Source organism: Anomalospiza imberbis, chromosome 35 (assembly GCF_031753505.1).
Source record: "Anomalospiza imberbis isolate Cuckoo-Finch-1a 21T00152 chromosome 35, ASM3175350v1, whole genome shotgun sequence".
Lineage (NCBI taxonomy): Eukaryota > Metazoa > Chordata > Aves > Passeriformes > Viduidae > Anomalospiza > Anomalospiza imberbis.
In genome coordinates this window covers 1,228,512-1,245,258 of record NC_089715.1, presented here as the reverse complement: position 1 = coordinate 1,245,258, position 16,747 = coordinate 1,228,512, and the positions used below count along the sequence as shown (strand labels likewise).

The 16,747-nt window shown below is 56.4% G+C and overlaps 1 protein-coding gene, 1 long non-coding RNA gene and 2 pseudogenes across 2 annotated transcripts in view; 1 reads left to right on the top strand and 3 right to left on the bottom strand.

Annotated features, from left to right (window-relative positions):
* The window catches only part of LOC137464036 (zinc finger protein 208-like), a 1,110,012-nt pseudogene that overhangs the window by 60,118 nt on the left and 1,033,147 nt on the right, over positions 1-16,747 (top strand).
* LOC137464035 (zinc finger protein 850-like) overlaps positions 1-16,747 on the bottom strand; it is a 1,110,255-nt pseudogene that overhangs the window by 68,780 nt on the left and 1,024,728 nt on the right.
* LOC137464052 (uncharacterized) overlaps positions 1-16,747 on the bottom strand; it is a 103,666-nt gene that overhangs the window by 55,440 nt on the left and 31,479 nt on the right. The window lies entirely within an intron of this gene.
* Positions 3,895-6,402, bottom strand: LOC137464068 (serine/threonine-protein kinase pim-1-like). Its single transcript, XM_068175384.1, has 6 exons — positions 5,863-6,402; positions 5,727-5,777; positions 5,128-5,497; positions 4,729-4,905; positions 4,309-4,444; positions 3,895-4,090 (listed from the first exon to the last, which is right to left on the bottom strand). The coding sequence occupies exons 1-6, from the start codon at positions 6,400-6,402 to the stop codon at positions 3,895-3,897; spliced, it is 1,470 nt and encodes a 489-aa protein (XP_068031485.1).

Here is a 16,747-nt window from a genome sequence, read left to right as displayed (position 1 = left end):
CTGCCCGGTGATGTCACAACCCACTCTCTGTTGTCACAGAGCCACCCTCTATGATGGCAGGATCTGCTCTATTGCCTTAGGCCCTTCTCTATGATGTCACAGCCTGCCCTGTGATGTTACAACCCCCTCAGTGATGTCACAAAACCCTCCCTGTGATGTCATACTGCCACTCTGTAATGTCACAGCACACACTTTGACCTCACTGCCTGCTCTGTGATGTCATACAGCCATGCCATGATGTCACAGCCTGCTCTGTGATGTCACACAGTCCCCTCTGGCATGCCATAGCTGCTTGATGACCTCACACAACACACTCTGTGATGTCATAGCCCAGTCTGTGACCTCTCACAACCCACTCTGTGCTGTCACACAGCCCCTCTCTGACATCACAGCTGCTCTGTGCCTCCGTGACACAGCCACAGAGGTGCTGCTGTGACACAGCCCCCTCTGGGACACCCCACAGCCCCTGCCAGTGCTGAGCCCCTGTGAGCTCTGTCTGTGCCCTGCTCGTGTCCCTGGGATGCCCTGGCAGTGCCCCAGCCCTGCTGGGCTGTGCACAGGAGCTGCTCCTGGCCAGAGCTGTCTCTCTGCAGCGCTGCCCTTGCCAGGAGCTGCCTCTGGGCCAGGAGCCCAGCCCAGCTCAGCAGCACAGACACAGCACCAGGACTTTAATGACCTCTGGGGCTTTGGTGCTGTTTGCATCAGACCCAGTCCCTCAGAGTGTGCTCAAAGAGCTTCTCAAGAACTCAAAAAGTCAGATTCAAAGTCCAAACTTTCTTTAACTGTTAATGGGTTCCACTCAAGGACACAATTCATATCAAAGTGTCCCCAGGCCCCAGGCAGAGCAGAGAACTGGAGGCACTGATGACAGGTGGGGACAAACAAGGCAAAGGTGTCTCTGGCGCTGAGCAAACCTGGATGTGTTTCAGGAATGCAAAGGGCCAAGGCTGAGCCCCAGCCCCTGGCAAGGCAGATCCTGTCCCTCCCTCCTTGCTCAGGGCTCTTCCCGGGATGGGCACTGCCATGTGGGGATGTGCCATGCCAAGGGCAGGACCATGGGGCGGCCCCTGCCCGGCTGCTGAGCAGGGACAAGGAGGCCATGAGGCCCCAGGGCTGCAAGGGTCACTTGTCCCCTCGTGGCCTCAGGCCCAGGGCCAGCAGCCATGGCCAAAGGGCTGCACAGGTTGGCTCTGTCAGGGCCTTGCAGCTGCTGCACATCCCTGTGCCCTCTGCAGCCCAGGCTGTCCTGCGGTGTCCCTGCCCTGGCCTCTGTCCCTGCAGGCTGTCGTCATCCCCCGGCTGCCCCACCTCGCTGGCCCCTTCCTTTGCTGACAGCTCTGCCTCCTGCCTGCCCCTGCCTGGCCACACAAAGCCTTGGCCTTGAGACCCAAAGGGTTCATTCCATTTTTACCGTGCCTGTGAACTTCCAGCACAGGAACAAGGCATGCAGGGGCTGCTTTCCCAGCACGGATGGCTGGAAGAGAAGAAGAAGACATCTGGCTCAAGGGTGCAGTGATAGAGAAAACAAGGACTGAATCTGGGAACTCGGGGTGGGATTTATGGAAATGGGTAAATCGTAATTGGCATTTAGCGACTGTATATGAACAACACACTGGTAGAATTACATGTCCACGTCAGGTTAGGATTTATCCCTCACTGGACCTCAGGCCTCAATAAATGATCCCCTCTTAAATAGCAAATTAGTGTTAAGGAACCTCATTCTGACATTTCGTGTTTCAGAAACACGTGGCTTTTGCTCCTCTCTTCTACCTGAGAGCTTCCTGGGCAGGGGCAATTCTTCCAATTGCATCGGCATGGCTATGGCTCGAAAGGGCAGCGAGCAGATGGATTCAGCTTCTCCTGGCAGCCCCTGAGATGCCAGTTGTCATTTGTGTGCGCCGAGGATTCCGCTTCAGACTCAGAACTTGCACAGCTGCTCCTCGGGCGCTGCTCGCACGCAGGCACAGCGGTGCTGCAGCAGCTGTCCCACACACAGGGAGGGCTCTGGAGCCTCCCCAGGGCCACCAAGGAGCGGAGGAGGGAATGTGCCCGGCATCTGCTGCAGGACCGTGGGGCTGCGGGGCATCCTTGGGTCTCTTGGATGGGGGAGGGAGCGGGGCAAACGGAATCCAGATGAGACAGGGATCAGACAGCCCCACGCCAGGCAGCGTTTTCTCCTCTGAGAGCTCCTCTGAGCTGAGCGAGCTGGTGAAGCCTGCGGAGCAAATAAGACCCGGGAGTGAGGGAAAGGCTGGCTGGGAAGGAGTCAGATAAACCCGTGTGGGCATTTCCCTTTCCAAGGGGCTCCTGGGCAGACAAAGGGGACAAGAAGGAGGCCCCACCTCATGACATTCCCTTTTTTCCTTCAGGAGCTCTATTGCAGTCACTGCATACAAGAGTTGACTTGATCCCCTTGATGCCAGGGAGCGCCAAGAGCTTGAACCTCGCTGGAGTCCAGCCCTGCCTGCCTATCACTGAGCAGAGGGAAAAGATGAAGAAACTGGGCAGGGCTTGAGCCAAATTGGCATTTTGCCACTTGTTATTTCCTCCCAGCTTTTGCAGCAGGGCGACAACCCCATGGCTGCAAACCACTCCCTTTTGCAAGGCAGACGTGGACCTCGCTGGTAGCTCAGGGCTCTTGAAGGGGCTGCTGCAGTTGGCAACAGGAGCTGTTGTTGAACTTTTAACATTGCTTAACCCCCCCCTGCCAAATGCCATCAAGTGGCTGAGGAAGGACACAAAAAGATTAGCCTGGAGGAAGGGAGGCCAAAACCTTGGAAAAGGATGAAAGAAATGCTGTGATCGTGACATGACAAAAAAAAAAACCAATTTATTTTTGACAGCAAATGAGCACCCGCCGCCCTCCAGCCCTCCCAGACTGGCAGGCCGAGCGGAGCCGTTTCCATGGCATGAGGTGCTGGCAGCCTGCGGAGAGAAACCAGGGAGCCACGGTCAGTCACAGAAGGCTCCTGTCCCCCTGTCCCACCATGGCCTGGGCCCGGGCCAGGCTGCTGGCTGTGCTCAGAGCCCAAACCTCCTGAGCCATTCTCTGTTTCGAGAGAAGGGCAGCGTGGCAGGCCATGTTCCACCTCCTCTGCTTAAGCACAGCACAGCAGCCTCCTCAGCAGCTGTAAGGGCAGGATGCCTGTGTGCCCGCTGCCCTCTGCCCGAAGCCCTTCTGCCAGCCCAGCTGTGGAGCCGGGTGCCCACCTCTGGAGACCTGCTGCCAGGAGAGGAGCCGATTCCGCACGAGGTCCTCGTCCTTCTTGAAGGGGATGTCCCCACAGACCGTGGCCCCTGGGGTAGCGCTGGCACTGGAGGTGCTCCAGGGACGGTGCAGGCGCTTCCCCGTCCAGTCCAGGCACCAGGTGTAATCTTCCTGGGAAAACAAAGAACAATTGCATGAAATCAATTCTAAACAAGACCTGGAAACAAGAAGAAGCTACAAAGCCTGTCACCGTTTCACGGGCCTGAGGAGGGTCGGACCACTCCATGCGAGAATTAAACCTGTCCATGGGTGGGGAAAAAACCCCACCTTTCCCGCCCGTAAACGCACCCCTTCCTCAAGGGCCTAAAAAGCAGATCAGCTGGGGCATGGCTTCAGAACCCGTCCCCCTCTGCTGCCCCCATCCACATGGATGGATGCTTTGTCAGGCTGGCTGCCCCCGCCCCAGCCCATGCCAGGCTGGCTGGCAGAAGCTGTCAGCAAGGCCAGGAGCTGGCTCCCCTTCCACAACACCCGTCCCCTCTCCCACCAAAAAGCAGCTTGGCGGCCGGGGGAAAAATTAATATTCCCCAGGGCCGCCAAGCGGGGAACCTACAGCGCGTGGCCAGCCCGAGCCCTGCCATGCCTGGAAGCACGAGCATCCCCCCGCCCCTGCGCCGGCTGGGGACTCATCTTGATTTCATCGGGGCGCAGAGCGTGTCCTCCAGGAAGGGGCCGCAGCCAAAGCCACTCGGCTTTGCCCCGCCAGCGGCCAGCTCGAGGATGGTGTTCCCAGCTCCATGTGGTGCTCCAGAAGAACACGCCAGCTGTGCCTCGGCTTGCGGGCTCATCTCGATGCCATTGAGCTGCAGGGGGATGTTTCCCCTGTTCCAGTCCGTGGCACCTTCACTGCACTGCCACCACTTCTCCAATGGGACGGGGAGCACTGAGACGCTCCCTCCACAACTCGCTGGGGACCAGCGGAAGCATCTCCTTGGCTGCGCTCTCTCCTCCGGGCCGCGGCCACAGGGAAACGCTCCGGGGTTTTCTTGGAGTGCCACGAGACATGTGCAGCGGGTACTTGCTGGGCTCCTGGATCCTACTGAGCAGAGGGATGGATCTCTGCTGTCTCCTGGGCCAGGCAGGGCTCCTGCAGCCAAGAATGCTCAAAAAGGTCTTCCAGTGACGGCCTGTCTGCGGGTTCCATGGATAAACACCACCTGATGAGGTGCTGGCACTCTGCAGAGAAACCAGAAACCGCCACTCAGTGGGACAAGGCTCCTGTCCGTGCTCTCCCACATTCCACGGTGCCCAGGCCACGCTAGGAGTGCTCGGAGCTGCAGCCAAAAGCTTCCCATTGATCCTCCCTTCCGGAGGAGAGCAGCCCAGAGGCACACGTGCCACCTCCTCCAGCTAACCCAGGAGATCAACCTCCTCACTAGCTGCTAGAGCGGGACGCTTCTGTGCCAGCTGCCCCCTCCCAACCCCGCTCTTCCTCCCGAGCCTTGAAGGCGCATCCTCACCTTGAGACACCCGGGGTGGGAAGAAGAGCTGGCCCTGGACGATGTCCCTGTTTGTATGGAAAGGAAGGTCCCCGCAGACCAGGTCATAAAGCAGGATGCCCAGGGACCAGATGGTGGCTGGCTGGCCATGGTAGCAGCCAAAGAGGATCCACTCCGGTGGGCAGTACTCCGGCGTTCCTATGGGACACGGGCACAGCTCATCAGGCCCATGCTGCTCCCTCCCTCCCTCCCTCCCAGCCAGCTCCCGTTCCACAACAGCCAGCTCCTGCCCCGCCGAAAAGCAACTTGGCTGCAGCCAGCTGAAGAAGGATTCCCCCTCCCTCCCTGCCTCCCTCTTCCCCCTCTGCCAGCAAAGGGGGGAACCTCCGCTGCCCGGCTGGGCCCCGGCTTTGGGCTCACCTGACATCCGGGTGTAGAACGTGTCCTGGAGGATCGTGCCGCAGCCGAAGTCGATGAGCTTGGCCTCGCCCGTGGCAAGGTCGACGAGGACGTTCTCGGCCTTGATGTCGCGGTGCAGGACGCCGCGGCTGGTGCAGTGCCGCACGGCCTCCAGCACCTGGCGGAACAGCCCCCGCGCCACGGGCTCCGTCAGGAACCCCTGCTTGGCCAGGAAGTCCCAGAGGTCCTGACAGCGCTGCGGACGCTCCATGACCAGCGCGAAGCCGTCGGGCAGCTCGAACCAGTCCAGGAGCCGCACGATGCCGCGGAAGCCAGGGCACGACACCATCCACAGCAGCGCCAGCTCCATGGGCACAAGGGCGCCGTTGTGCTGCGGGGGGACCGCGATGCCCTCAGCGGGGCCGATGCTGTGCCGCGCCTTGGGCATCCCCTGCCCGGCCCCGGCGCCGCTGGCCATTGCCCGGCCCGGGACGCTGCGCGGCCCCCGCTCACTCCCCGCTCGCTGCCCTCGCAGCGTTCCGGCTGCCACCCTGCCGGGCCTCGCCCTAGCCCCGCCCGGCACGCCCCGCCGGCTTCTCCCGCTGGCCCCGCTCACTCACCAGCCGCGCCCACTCCGAGATGCGATCGCGGCGCACTCGCTTGATGGCCACCTGCAAGCCAAGGCGAGCGCCGGGCTGAGCTCCCCGCCCGCCGCTCGCCGCCCGCCGCCCCCTCCGCTCCGGCCCCGTCTCTTACCGGGGCGCCGTCGGCGAGCCGGGTCCCGGAGTAAACGCTGCCGCAGCCGCCGCTCCCCAGCAGCGGGCCCTCCCGGTAGAGCTGCTCCAGGGGAGGCTTCTCCGCCCGTGCGGGCGGCACCGCGCTCCCGCTCTTCTGCCCCGGGAACCCGACCGCCCGGCGCGCTGCTGCTTGCCGAGCCGCCCCGGGCTGCGGCGGCTCGGGGCCGGCGGCCAAGCCGAGCAGCGGCGGAGCTCGGAGCGGGGAAGCTGCTGGCGACGCTGTCGGGGCCGGGGCGGGCGCGGGGCGGCAGCGGGGCGGCTGCGGGCGGAACCGCGGGAGGGGCTTGGTTCGGGGCCGGGGCCCCAGCCGGGGCCAGCCCAGAGCCCGCGCCAGACGGAGCCAAAAGACCGCGCTGCTCCGCCAGCACCAGAGCAAGAGGCACTTCCAGAAGTGCCACAGCCAGTTCGGAGAGAGCCCGGCCGAGGCGGCTCCACGGCGGGACGGGCAGGGGCGGGCACGGGGCGGCCCCGAGGAGCGGCGCCTTGCGGGACGCGGCATGAGCCGGGCTGGGAGAGGCAGAACACGGACGGGACGGGACGGGAATAGAGTGAGTGTGAGAGGGAGAAGGGGATGGGGAGCGAGTGGAAAGTCGAGCGGAAAACTGATCGAGAGAAGCGCTGCTGCTGCTGCTGCTGCTGCTGCTGCTGCTGCTGCTGCTGCTGCTGCTGCTGCTGCTGCTGCTGCTGCTGCGGAACCGCCGGAGCTCGCGAACGTTCCTCCGTTGCCTCCGCGAACCCAACGGAGGAGCCGCCGCGAGCCCCGCGGAACGAAAGAGAGAAACTAACAAATAAAACCCCAAAGTAATTCCTATTAGAGAAGTAACCAAATCAAACAATGTGGCAATAAAGAAGCGTGTTGGCTTGTGGCTTCTTTCTTCTTTGGCTGAGACGAAGCATTTCATGGGGAAGAATTGCCTCTTCAGACACTTTTGTGAGAGTGGACAGGAGTGGAGCATTTAATTTTCGAGTAGAAAAGGGAAATCGTATCAGTAATGTCATCTCTTTTCATCCTCTGTTGAGACAGTTGCAGGCTGCCAAAAGACATGGTCTGCAATGTGGAGCTTGGGGCCAAGATCCTTTTTCTGCCAGAGGATGAGGAGGGGAAGTATCCCAGAATCATGGAGTCGTGGCATGGTTTGGTTTGGAAAGGATCTGAAAAATCACACGGCTGCAACCCCCCTGCTGTGGCTGGGGACCCCTTGCACTAGCCCGGCTTGTCTAGAGCTCCATGCAGCCTGGCCTTGAACACTGTCAGGGACGGGACAGCCACACCTGCTCTGGGCAACCTGTTCCAGGAGAGAATTTTTTCTGAATTCCTTACCTAAACCGACTCTCTTTCCACCTGGATCCATTCTCCCTTGTCCTGTCCTTGCCTGCCCTCGTACAAAGTCCCTGTCCATCTTTCCTATAGCTTGCCCTCAGGTACTGGAAGGCCACAGTTGGGTCAAGTCTAAGTCTCTTGCCCAGGCTGAAGAAGCCAAGCTGTGTCAGCCCTTAGTTGCAGGAGAGAAGTGTTCTAGATATATATTATAATATTGGGTTTTTGCAAATATTAAAATGGATTTTATATATGTGATGTTAAAGTAACTTTGTTCCAAATATATAGTTTTAAATTTTGTTGTTAATTAGGCTTAGACACAGTAGTGCAATAGCTGATGGAAGTATGCTTGTGTTAAAATGCCTGCTTGGATGGGATAACATCCAATGAACACAGGATGAGCACACCTGTACAGATCTGCCAACCATCAGCACTCACCGTCTGAAGGCAGTGCGGACCAAGGCCCGAACTGGAAGGGATAAAGAGAAGGAGCCAAACCCCAGCCAAGGAACACACAAGCTCTGAAAAGGCAGACCCAAAGAGGGGCCATGTAAAATAGCTCCTGGAAAATGTAAACTCGTTTATGGATATGCATAAGCGGCTATGAATATGCAACAGGCTGATGTAAGGGAAAAGGTATTTAAGGGGGATCCCTGAAGGTAACAGGGTGGTCTTGGCTGAGTGCCAAGATGCACCCAGCCATAAATAACCTTTGCTCCATGGTCCTTGTCTCCTATTGTCCTTTATTAAACTTTTTACATTTTCACAGGAGAGTGAACGTGTTTTTTACATGGACTACATATGCTTATACAAATTCTAGGAAGACTAGTAATTTTTTCTACAATAATTGGGTTAATCATCACAAACAAACATCCATTTTGCAGCATCTCTAGCTAATAGAAGTTGATTCAATCTTCTTTCTTGATTCAGTCTTCTTGCAGTCTTCAAAGCTCTGTTTGTTCTTGCCAAGGCATTCTAATTATCAAATTTTTTATGCTAATCAGGTCTGAAGTACATCAACTCACTTCTGTCCTGGCAGCATGGGTGTGTCAACTCAAGGAGGGAAACACTAGCCGAGAGGATTACAGTAAGGTGAAGGTAGACTCAGCCTCCAGTGACCGAGCTACCGGGTATGATCTGTCAGATCCCCTTGAAGGTACCTCTAGTATGAATGCTCAGGGAAGAAAGGATAACCAGAGCTAGAGGGGCCCTGCCTCGAGCCAAGGAGAGGCACGGGAAAACCGGATCTTTGGTCAGTGTAGATCCGATGGCCTGGCACATCAGAGCCACAAAAATGCGACACCTTAGTTGATACTGGAGCGCAGTGTCCCCTGATACCATCGGGACATGTGGGGGCAGAACCTGTTTCCATTGCTGGGGTGACGGGGGGATCACAGCAATTGGCCCTGTTGGGAGCCGAGGTGAGCCTGACTGGGAAGGAGTGGCAGAAACATCCTATTGTGACCGGTCCAGAGGCCCTGGATATTCTGGGCATAGACTTCCTCCAGAACATTCCCGAGTACAGCCAGATTGTGAGCCCTCCCTACCTGGTCACCTACAAGAAGAACGATTTCCTCTGGGGCCCTGAACACCAACAAGCTTTCGCCCAGATCAAGCAGGAGATTGCTCAGGCAGTAGCCCTTGGCCCACTCAGGATGGGACCAGAGATGAAGAATGTGCTCTACTCTGCAGCTGGGAACAATGGCTTGTCCTGGAGCCTTTGGCAGAAGGTGCCTGGGGAGACTCGAGGCCGACCACTGGGATTCTGCAGCTGAAATTACAGAGGGTCTGAAGCCAAATGCACTCCCACAGAGAATGAAATCTTGGCTGCCCATGAAGGAGTTCAAGCTGCCTCCGAGGTGATTGCCACAGAAGCACCACTCCTCCTGGCACCCTGACTGACGCCACTGGGGTGGATGTTTAAAGGAAAGGTTCCCACTGCCCTCCATGACACTGCTGCCACATGGAGCAAATGGATTACTCTCATCATGCAGCACACCCGGATTGAAAACCTGAATCGCCCTGGGATTTTGGAGATAATTACAAACTGGCTGCTGGTGAGAACTTTGGTCTCACTGACGGAGAGCAGCAGGAACAAGTGACAAGGGCTAAAGAAGGTGCACCATGCAACCGACTACCAGCAGAGGAAACTCAATACGCTGTTTTCACTGACGGTTCCTGTGGCATCGTAGGGATGAACTGGAAGTGGAAAGCAGCCGTATGGAGCCCCACACAACACGTAGCACAAGCTACTGAAGGAGAAGGTGGATCAAGTCAACTTGCTGAACTCAAGGCCGTTCAGCTGGCTTTGGACATTGCTGAGAGAGAGAAGTGACCAAAGCTAGACCTTTATATGGATTCTTGGATGGTAGCCAATGCTCTGTGGGGCTGGCTGGAAAGGTGGAAAAAGGCCAACTGGCAGCATAGAGGAAAACCAATCTGGGCTACTGATGTGTGGAAAGACATTGCCTCTTGGGTAGAAAATGTGTGTGTGAAAGTCTGTCATGTAGATGCCCATGTCCCCAAGAGTCGGGCTAATGAGGAACACCGAAACAAGGAGCAGGTAGATCAGGCTGCAGTGATAGAGGTGTCAAAGATAGACTTGGATTGGCAACATAAGGGGGAGTTGTTCCTAGCTCAATGGGCCCATGATGCCTCAGATCATCAGAGCAGAGATGCCACCTACAAGTGGGCATGAGACCAAGGGGTGGCTCTAACCATGGACAGTATTTCTCAGGTTATCCATGACTGTGAGACGTGTGCTGCCATCAAGCAGGCCAAGTGGGTGAAGCCCCTGTGGTATGGTGGGCAGTGGTCCAATTGCAGGTATGGGAAGGCCTGGCAGATTGACTACATCACACTGCCCCAGACACACCAAGGTAAGCGCTACGTGCTCACAATGGTAGAAGCCACCACGGGATGGTTGGAGACCTCCCCTGTGCCTCACACCACTGCCTATAACACCATCCTGGGACTTGAAAAGCAGGGCCTTTGGAGGCATGGTACCCCTGATAGGATTGGGTCTGACAACGGGACTCATTTCAAGAACAGCCTTATCAACACCTGGGCTAGGGAACATGGCATTGAGTGGGTGCACCATATCCCCTACCATGCACCAGCTGCAGGCAAAGTGGAGAGGTACCATGGACTGTTAAAAACCACCTTGAAAGCATTGGGTGGGCGATCTTTCAAGAACTGGGAGCAGCATTTAGCAAAGGCCACCTGGTTAGTTAACACCCGAGGTTCCACCAGTGGAGCAGGTCCTGCCCAGTCTGAGTCCCTGAATATAGCAGACGGAGATAAAGTCCCAGTGGCACATATCAGAGGTTTGTTAGGGAAGACAGTGTGGATCAATTCTGCCGCGAGTACAGACAAACCCATTTGTGGCACTGTCTTTGCTCAGGGACCAGGTTGTACATGGTGAATAATGCAGAAATATGGAAGAACACGATGTGTGCCTCAGGGAGATCTGATTGTGGGGTGAGACTCATATGCAAATATCACTGTTTGTTGGATGTTACTGCCATTGTCTGTACATTAAATCACACCGACATGAGACAGAAGGAAATATTTAAGTGTCAAAGGTTTGAGCAAGTAATATAGAAGGAAATGTGGGTCAAAAGTTTGAGCAAGTGAGATGGAAGGAAATGTGTCTAAGTGAAAGATGGAAGTTTTTACTTGATGAAGTTTTTACATGACGTTTGGTAGTTACGTTGACGATTCGGAGATAAGGGGTTGAATGTCCTAGGGTGACGTTATGGTGCTTGTATCCCCAATTGTGTGTTCTGTTTATGCTTGATGTTATGATTTGTGCCTTTAGGACTGGCTCCGAAAAGTGAAGGTTTGTTTTGTCTTGTTACCAGCCAGCTCACCTCCCCTCACAGTTTGTGTCTAGGAGAGAGGCTAGGGCTTGCTGGCTTGCTTGCTTTCACTTTGCTCTTGCTCCTGCTTTTTGCTTTTGCCCTTGCTTTTGCTTATTAGTTAGTTTAGCTAGGCAATCCAATTTTTTCCCTGGACTGTTTTTTTTCTTTTCGTTTCCTGAATACCATTTGAACCTGCTCAGGATTGGGACCTGGGAAACACCAAGAAACATAAAGAGCCTGCATTTTGTGACCTGCAGCAGCCACCCCCAGTGCCGGAGACCGAGAACTGGGCAACCACTCCCAGCAGAGACTTTCTGAATTTGTCACCTCTTCAGTGTGGTGAAAGAGTTTTTGTCATCTGGTGTTGTTCATTTTTTGTGCTGGGGAGTGCTTTGCCTGCTCAATAAACAGGTTGTTTCCACTGCTCTCTGAGGAAATTCTTCCTGAACCAGGTGGGGGAGGGGCGGTGGGGGTTTGCTTTCTGGAGGCTCCTTCTGGAGGTTTTCTCCCAAATTTACCCAAAATCAGGACACATTACTACATCAGCAGGCTGTTCTTCGGTGAGATCCAGCAGGGCCCTGTTCAGCCTGTGCTCAGCAAACTGACTGGCCATGAGCCACTAGTGGATGTACCTCACCATGGCAGGCACCTGGAGAAGGCACGGGGAGACTTGGAAAGCTGCCAGAGGGAGGAATGTCCCCAGCTTCCCCAGAGAAGTGCTTCCCTTCCCACCACACTGCCATGGCCTCAAAGGCTTCCAGTGAGCAGTAGGCATGGCTTGGGAGGCCAAGCAATTCTTGGGAGGATCAAACCCTGGCCACAGGCTGCTTACTTGCTTTGGATTGCAAAACCCCTCTTCTACGAGCATATCCAGCAGGGCAGCACAGGTCTCCTGTGCAGGGCCAGCTCCAGGGCCTTCTTCCTCTTCCTCCACCCAGGACAGCTGGGGCACTCTCGGGGGTCTCTGCTCCATGTCAGTGACTGGATTTGTGGCTACTTGCAGGAGAGATGCCTCGGAAAAGCTCCGAGTCAGCAAGGCCTGCAATCATGCCTGGAAGGCACCTTCAAGAGAGAAGCCTCAGGAAGGCTACAGGACAGCAAGTCCTGCACTCTGGTCTCGAGGGCTCCTGCCACAAGGACAGGAGACTCCTATCGAGGATTGTGGTCTGGCCTCGAGAGCACCGGTGGCAGGGATGGGAGATGCCTCCAGGGCAGCAAGTCCCAAGGTCTGCCCTCGAGGACACCTGCAGGAAAGAAGCCTCGGGAAGGCCACGGGTCACCAAGTCCTGTGGTCAGGCCTCGAGGTCAGCTGCAGGAATAACACCTCGGAAAAGCTCCAGGTCAGACACGAACAAGTGCGCTGTGCGGGGGCTCCTCACGGCACCGCTCTGTCCCGTCCTGTCCCGTCGCGTGCTCCGAGCACTGTGGCGTGGTCTTGTCACCGCCAGCTCCTATGTCACCCCATGTCACAAAGGGCCCTTGGACACGCTGTCCCGTTCCATGCCACGGTGACCGTGCTGCACCGTGTCACAAAGGGCCCCTGCACACACTGCCCCCTGCCCTGGGGCCGCCCCCAGCCCACCCAAAGTGGCTCAGGTTGGAAGGAATCCCTCACCCCAAGTGTCTAAGACAGCCCAACAGGATCTTTAGGAACAGCTCAAACCATCAGCAAACACTGCCCTGCTCTGCAGGCTCAGGGCAGCAGAAGGAGCCCCCAGGGCTGCCGACGCAGCTGCGCTGGGAAGGGCACGGGGCCTTCACAGAAGCTGGCACGGCCTCCTTGGGACACGTCCCGGCTGGTGGCCATCCTAAACCCGCGGGTGTGACACAGAAAAGGAACGTGTGGGCCAGGGCACGAATGCTGCTCTGAGCCCTGGGGCCCGGGGAGCGCTGACATCAGCAGGTGTGGCAGGGTCCCTGCCCAAGCAGACCTGCCACCCCCCGAGCCCTGGCAGCACCGGTGCCCGTCTCCTGCCCCAGAGACCTGTGCCCGTGGGGGGCTTCTGTGCCAGAGGGAGCCAAAGCCCACGTGCACTAGGGGCTGCGCTCCTGCCTGCAGGGGCTGTTGGCAGGAGCACGTGGAGCAACTGCTGGCAACACTTGTTCTCTGTCAGAAGCTCTTACTCCATGCTGAAATTATTTTCTCCTTGAAGTAATTTCTTACAGCACAAAAACACCTTAGCTGCGAGGGCACAGAAGAATCTAGCAAGTAAGACTCATCAATTCAGGAAAGCCTTACTTCCCATTGCTCAACTCAAGTAGTTCCAAAAAGTTGCAAACTTTCCAAATTAATTGGGATGGCCTGAGGAGGTGAAGAGTTGGAATTTTGCTTCCCATCTCAAAGCAGCAACTCATTTGCCTTAACCTCATCCACTGAGGGTCACTTTACAGAACATAACACTACACAAAAAAGGGAAAAAACAAGGGCCATTCTTTGGTTTTCTATGAATGGATGATCATATCCTAATTCTCTTAAGGAATAAAAGCTCTCAAGAAATGAGAGTCCACTCAGTGGTACAATAGTAGCCCAAAGAAATGAGTAGATGGCAAAAGGGCTAATCCTCCCCCTGGTACAGAGATCTGAGTGGCCAGTAAAGTACAGCTCTCCCCTCTTGTTCCCTGCAGGACAATCAGGACCATGAAGAGGAAAAGTCACAGATATTCCTTCTGGCCTCCCTAACCAAAGCTGTGCCAAAGCACAGATGCTGCTTCAAACTGACTCAAATTCCAGCCTAGACCTCTCACCTTCCAGACAACTCCTTCTCCGACACCCCACAAGCACCAAGCCCCCCAAGCTCCCACACAGAAGCCCTCAACACCCCGCCAGGAGCCCCAGCTGTCCCCGTCCCTCCGCAGAGCTTTCCCACCCTCCAGCAGACGCCCTGGTTCCCTGCAGGTGCCGTGGGATGGCACTCAGGAGGATCTGCTCCAAGGCCTTCCCCTGGAGCACGCTCGAGCTGCCAGGCCTATGGATCCTGGATCATCCTTCCCACCGAGCCTTCCTGTGCACGGCTGCTCCATTTGCACCTTTGCGCTCAGCTCGGACTTCTCCACTTCACCAGGAGTGCTGGGAAAGGATGGAGAGCAGCCTGGCAAGCTCTTTCTGCAGCTCCCTCTTTACCCTGGGGAGGGAGAACATCCCACAGGAAAGCAACTGGTGCCACAAGGAGCGGGTGGCCTCAGGCACCTTTGGGGATGGAACAAGGCCTTGGTTTGACATGAGTAAGCACAAGCAATTCACATGAGTAAACAAGTAATTAGCACAGACATGCCTAAGTACTTAGCACCAGTTAGCATAACAAAAACCTGTCTGGCCTAACTTGACATGAGAGTGACCTGACAAAAAGCTTTAGACACAGTCTACCAGAAGAACTAAGGGCAAGTGTGGAATCAGCCCTGTGCAGGGAAGCCCTGAGGAAGACTTTGTGCTGCTTTGGGGCATCGAGACCGCTCCTGGCCAGGGCCTGGACATCAGCTTCAAGTATGGGAATCTGACACAATGTATTTCCAACCGCCTGCCTATGGAATCACCTCAGCAGTGTAAAGATGGATGGTGATTTTGATACAACTCCTACATCAACCCACTGAAATTTATATGTGGCAGAGAAACACTTTAGTGGGGTGCAGACCCCTGCCCTCCTGCCAGGTCAATAAAAGGGCTTTTGGCTGACAATGCATTTGTCTGCCGATTTGTTTGAATGAGGGAGACCCCTCAGGACTGCTATATCCTGAGGGAACACCGTTGGCCTTGGCCTGCAGGCACCTGCACAAGCTTAAAATCAGCTGCCTCAGCTTCCAGGACCTCTCTTGGCCAGCATCCTGACATGGATGCAGGACTGCTGTGAGGCACTGCTGGGACCCAGCAGGACAGGACCGGCTGTCTCGTGTCCATGCAGCACCCCTCACACAGCCAGGGCCATCCCGAAACCAGACAAACACTCACGTGTCAGCACAGGGGAGCGAGGAGCACTGGGCTCGTCTCAGGGTATCTCAGCTGGGCTCGCTCCACAACACACCCCCACTTTCAGGCCTGCTGATGCCCAGCTGCCAGAAATGCCTACCTTGTTCTCTCCAGGGTGCACAGGGAGAGCCAATGAGCAGGACGCCTTGGGAGGCAAACCTTCCCAGCCTTTTCTGAGGCCAGGGACACACCAAGATCAGCCAAGACTCTCCACACTGCCTGGCCCACCCAGCCCAGCTCTGTGCTGGCCCTGGGCCACAGCAGCTTCCACCAAGCAAGAGCTACATGCACATTGCCAAGAGTTGAAACACAGCAGACAGGGAAGAGGTGAAAAGTGTGTGTGTAAAGGCCTTTTAATTCACAGCTCTCAGAGAGAGCTCTGGGGCTCACGGCTGGACAGAGACGCTCCTGCTCACGCCTCTGTCCAAAGGGGGGAACACACCCTGCTGCAGGTGCTTGGGTTGGTCTCCACAGGTCCAGGAGGATGCCAAACCTGCTCTTCATAGCCTTCTCCCTTGCCCTGCTCCTCTGCCAAGTGCAACGGGCCTCAGGCAGTGAAAGGACCACAGAGAGCCAAAGGGGGACCCTTGCACCTGCCTCGCTGTGAGCTCCCTGGGAAGCACTTTCCTTGAGAAGCAAGCCCCTTTCCTCCAAAGGCATTTCCCCAAATGTGTAGCTGTCCTGGGGAACATCAACACACTCTTAAGAAAAGCTGGCAAGGCTGAATGACTTCAGGTCCTTTCTGGACAGGCATTCCAGCTGTAGCTCGTATTCTCCCAAGTGCGTTTCCAGGTGGAGGTTCAGAGGGGCAGCCCCAGGCCCTCTACAAACACAAGCTGCCCACTGCCTCTTCACCTGCCTCAACTCCTGCCTGCGGTCACTGCAGCAAAACCAGGCTGTTCCAGCCAGAGCCCAGAGCCCAGAGCCCTGTTCCCGCAGGATGCTCTTGCCAGCACCTTCCAGGACTCTCCGCTGTGCATGCAGCACTTTTCATGCCAGCTCTCAACAGGCTTTGGAACGCAGAGCACAACCTGGCTGGCTCTGCCACCAGCACATCCCAAACACAGGGGAAGGAAGAAGCAGCAGGGGTTGTTTTGTGGCCATGCCCAAGAGAAACTGGAAGGGTGCCCTCCCTCTGGTCTCCCTTGGTTGGCTTTCTGACTGGGTCTGAGGCTGGGGCTGCCATTCCTCGGTTCTGGGGACCAGAACCACACCCAGGATCCCAGCACTGTCTGACAGCGCTCCGGGCACTGGCACAGTCACATGTCTGAGTCTCGGGCACCATGCTGCTGCTTCAGCTGCTCTTAGGCACACCAAAGCTCTCTGTTAAGCCCAGATGGTCTCTGGTTCTGCCCTCTTCCTGATCCTGTGCAGGGATGGAGCACTGCTGTGCTTTCAGGAAGGTATTCTTGAAAACTTGCAGCATTCCAAGCTCCTTTGCCCTCCGTGGATGCTTGCCATGGAATCCCTCACAGCTGGGTTCAGAGCATCCTCAGCTTGGCTCTTCCAAAATCCAGGGGCTCCAGGGTGCTCAGCAAGATCTGTAACTCCACAGTGTTGTGGAACTGGACCTTCAGCACAGGGTCCTTCCCAGCCTGATCTGCCCTCGTTCCTCTGAGTGTGTGCACAAAACACGGCGTGGAAGAGAACGGCAGCAGGGGCCTGTGTGTCCCAGGGCCCCGGATTTGCATCGCTTCAGCTC

Bases quoted from the DNA above. Each gene is read 5' to 3' on its own strand.
- LOC137464068 (XM_068175384.1), bottom strand. From the start codon at position 6,402: ATGCCGCGTCCCGCAAGGCGCCGCTCCTCGGGGCCGCCCCGTGCCCGC. The intron at 5,778-5,862 runs GTAAGAGACGGG...CTTGGCTTGCAG, and splicing joins GGCTCGCCGACGGCGCCCCG to GTGGCCATCAAGCGAGTGCG. The intron at 5,498-5,726 runs GTGAGTGAGCGG...GTCCCCCCGCAG, and splicing joins TCTCGGAGTGGGCGCGGCTG to CACAACGGCGCCCTTGTGCC.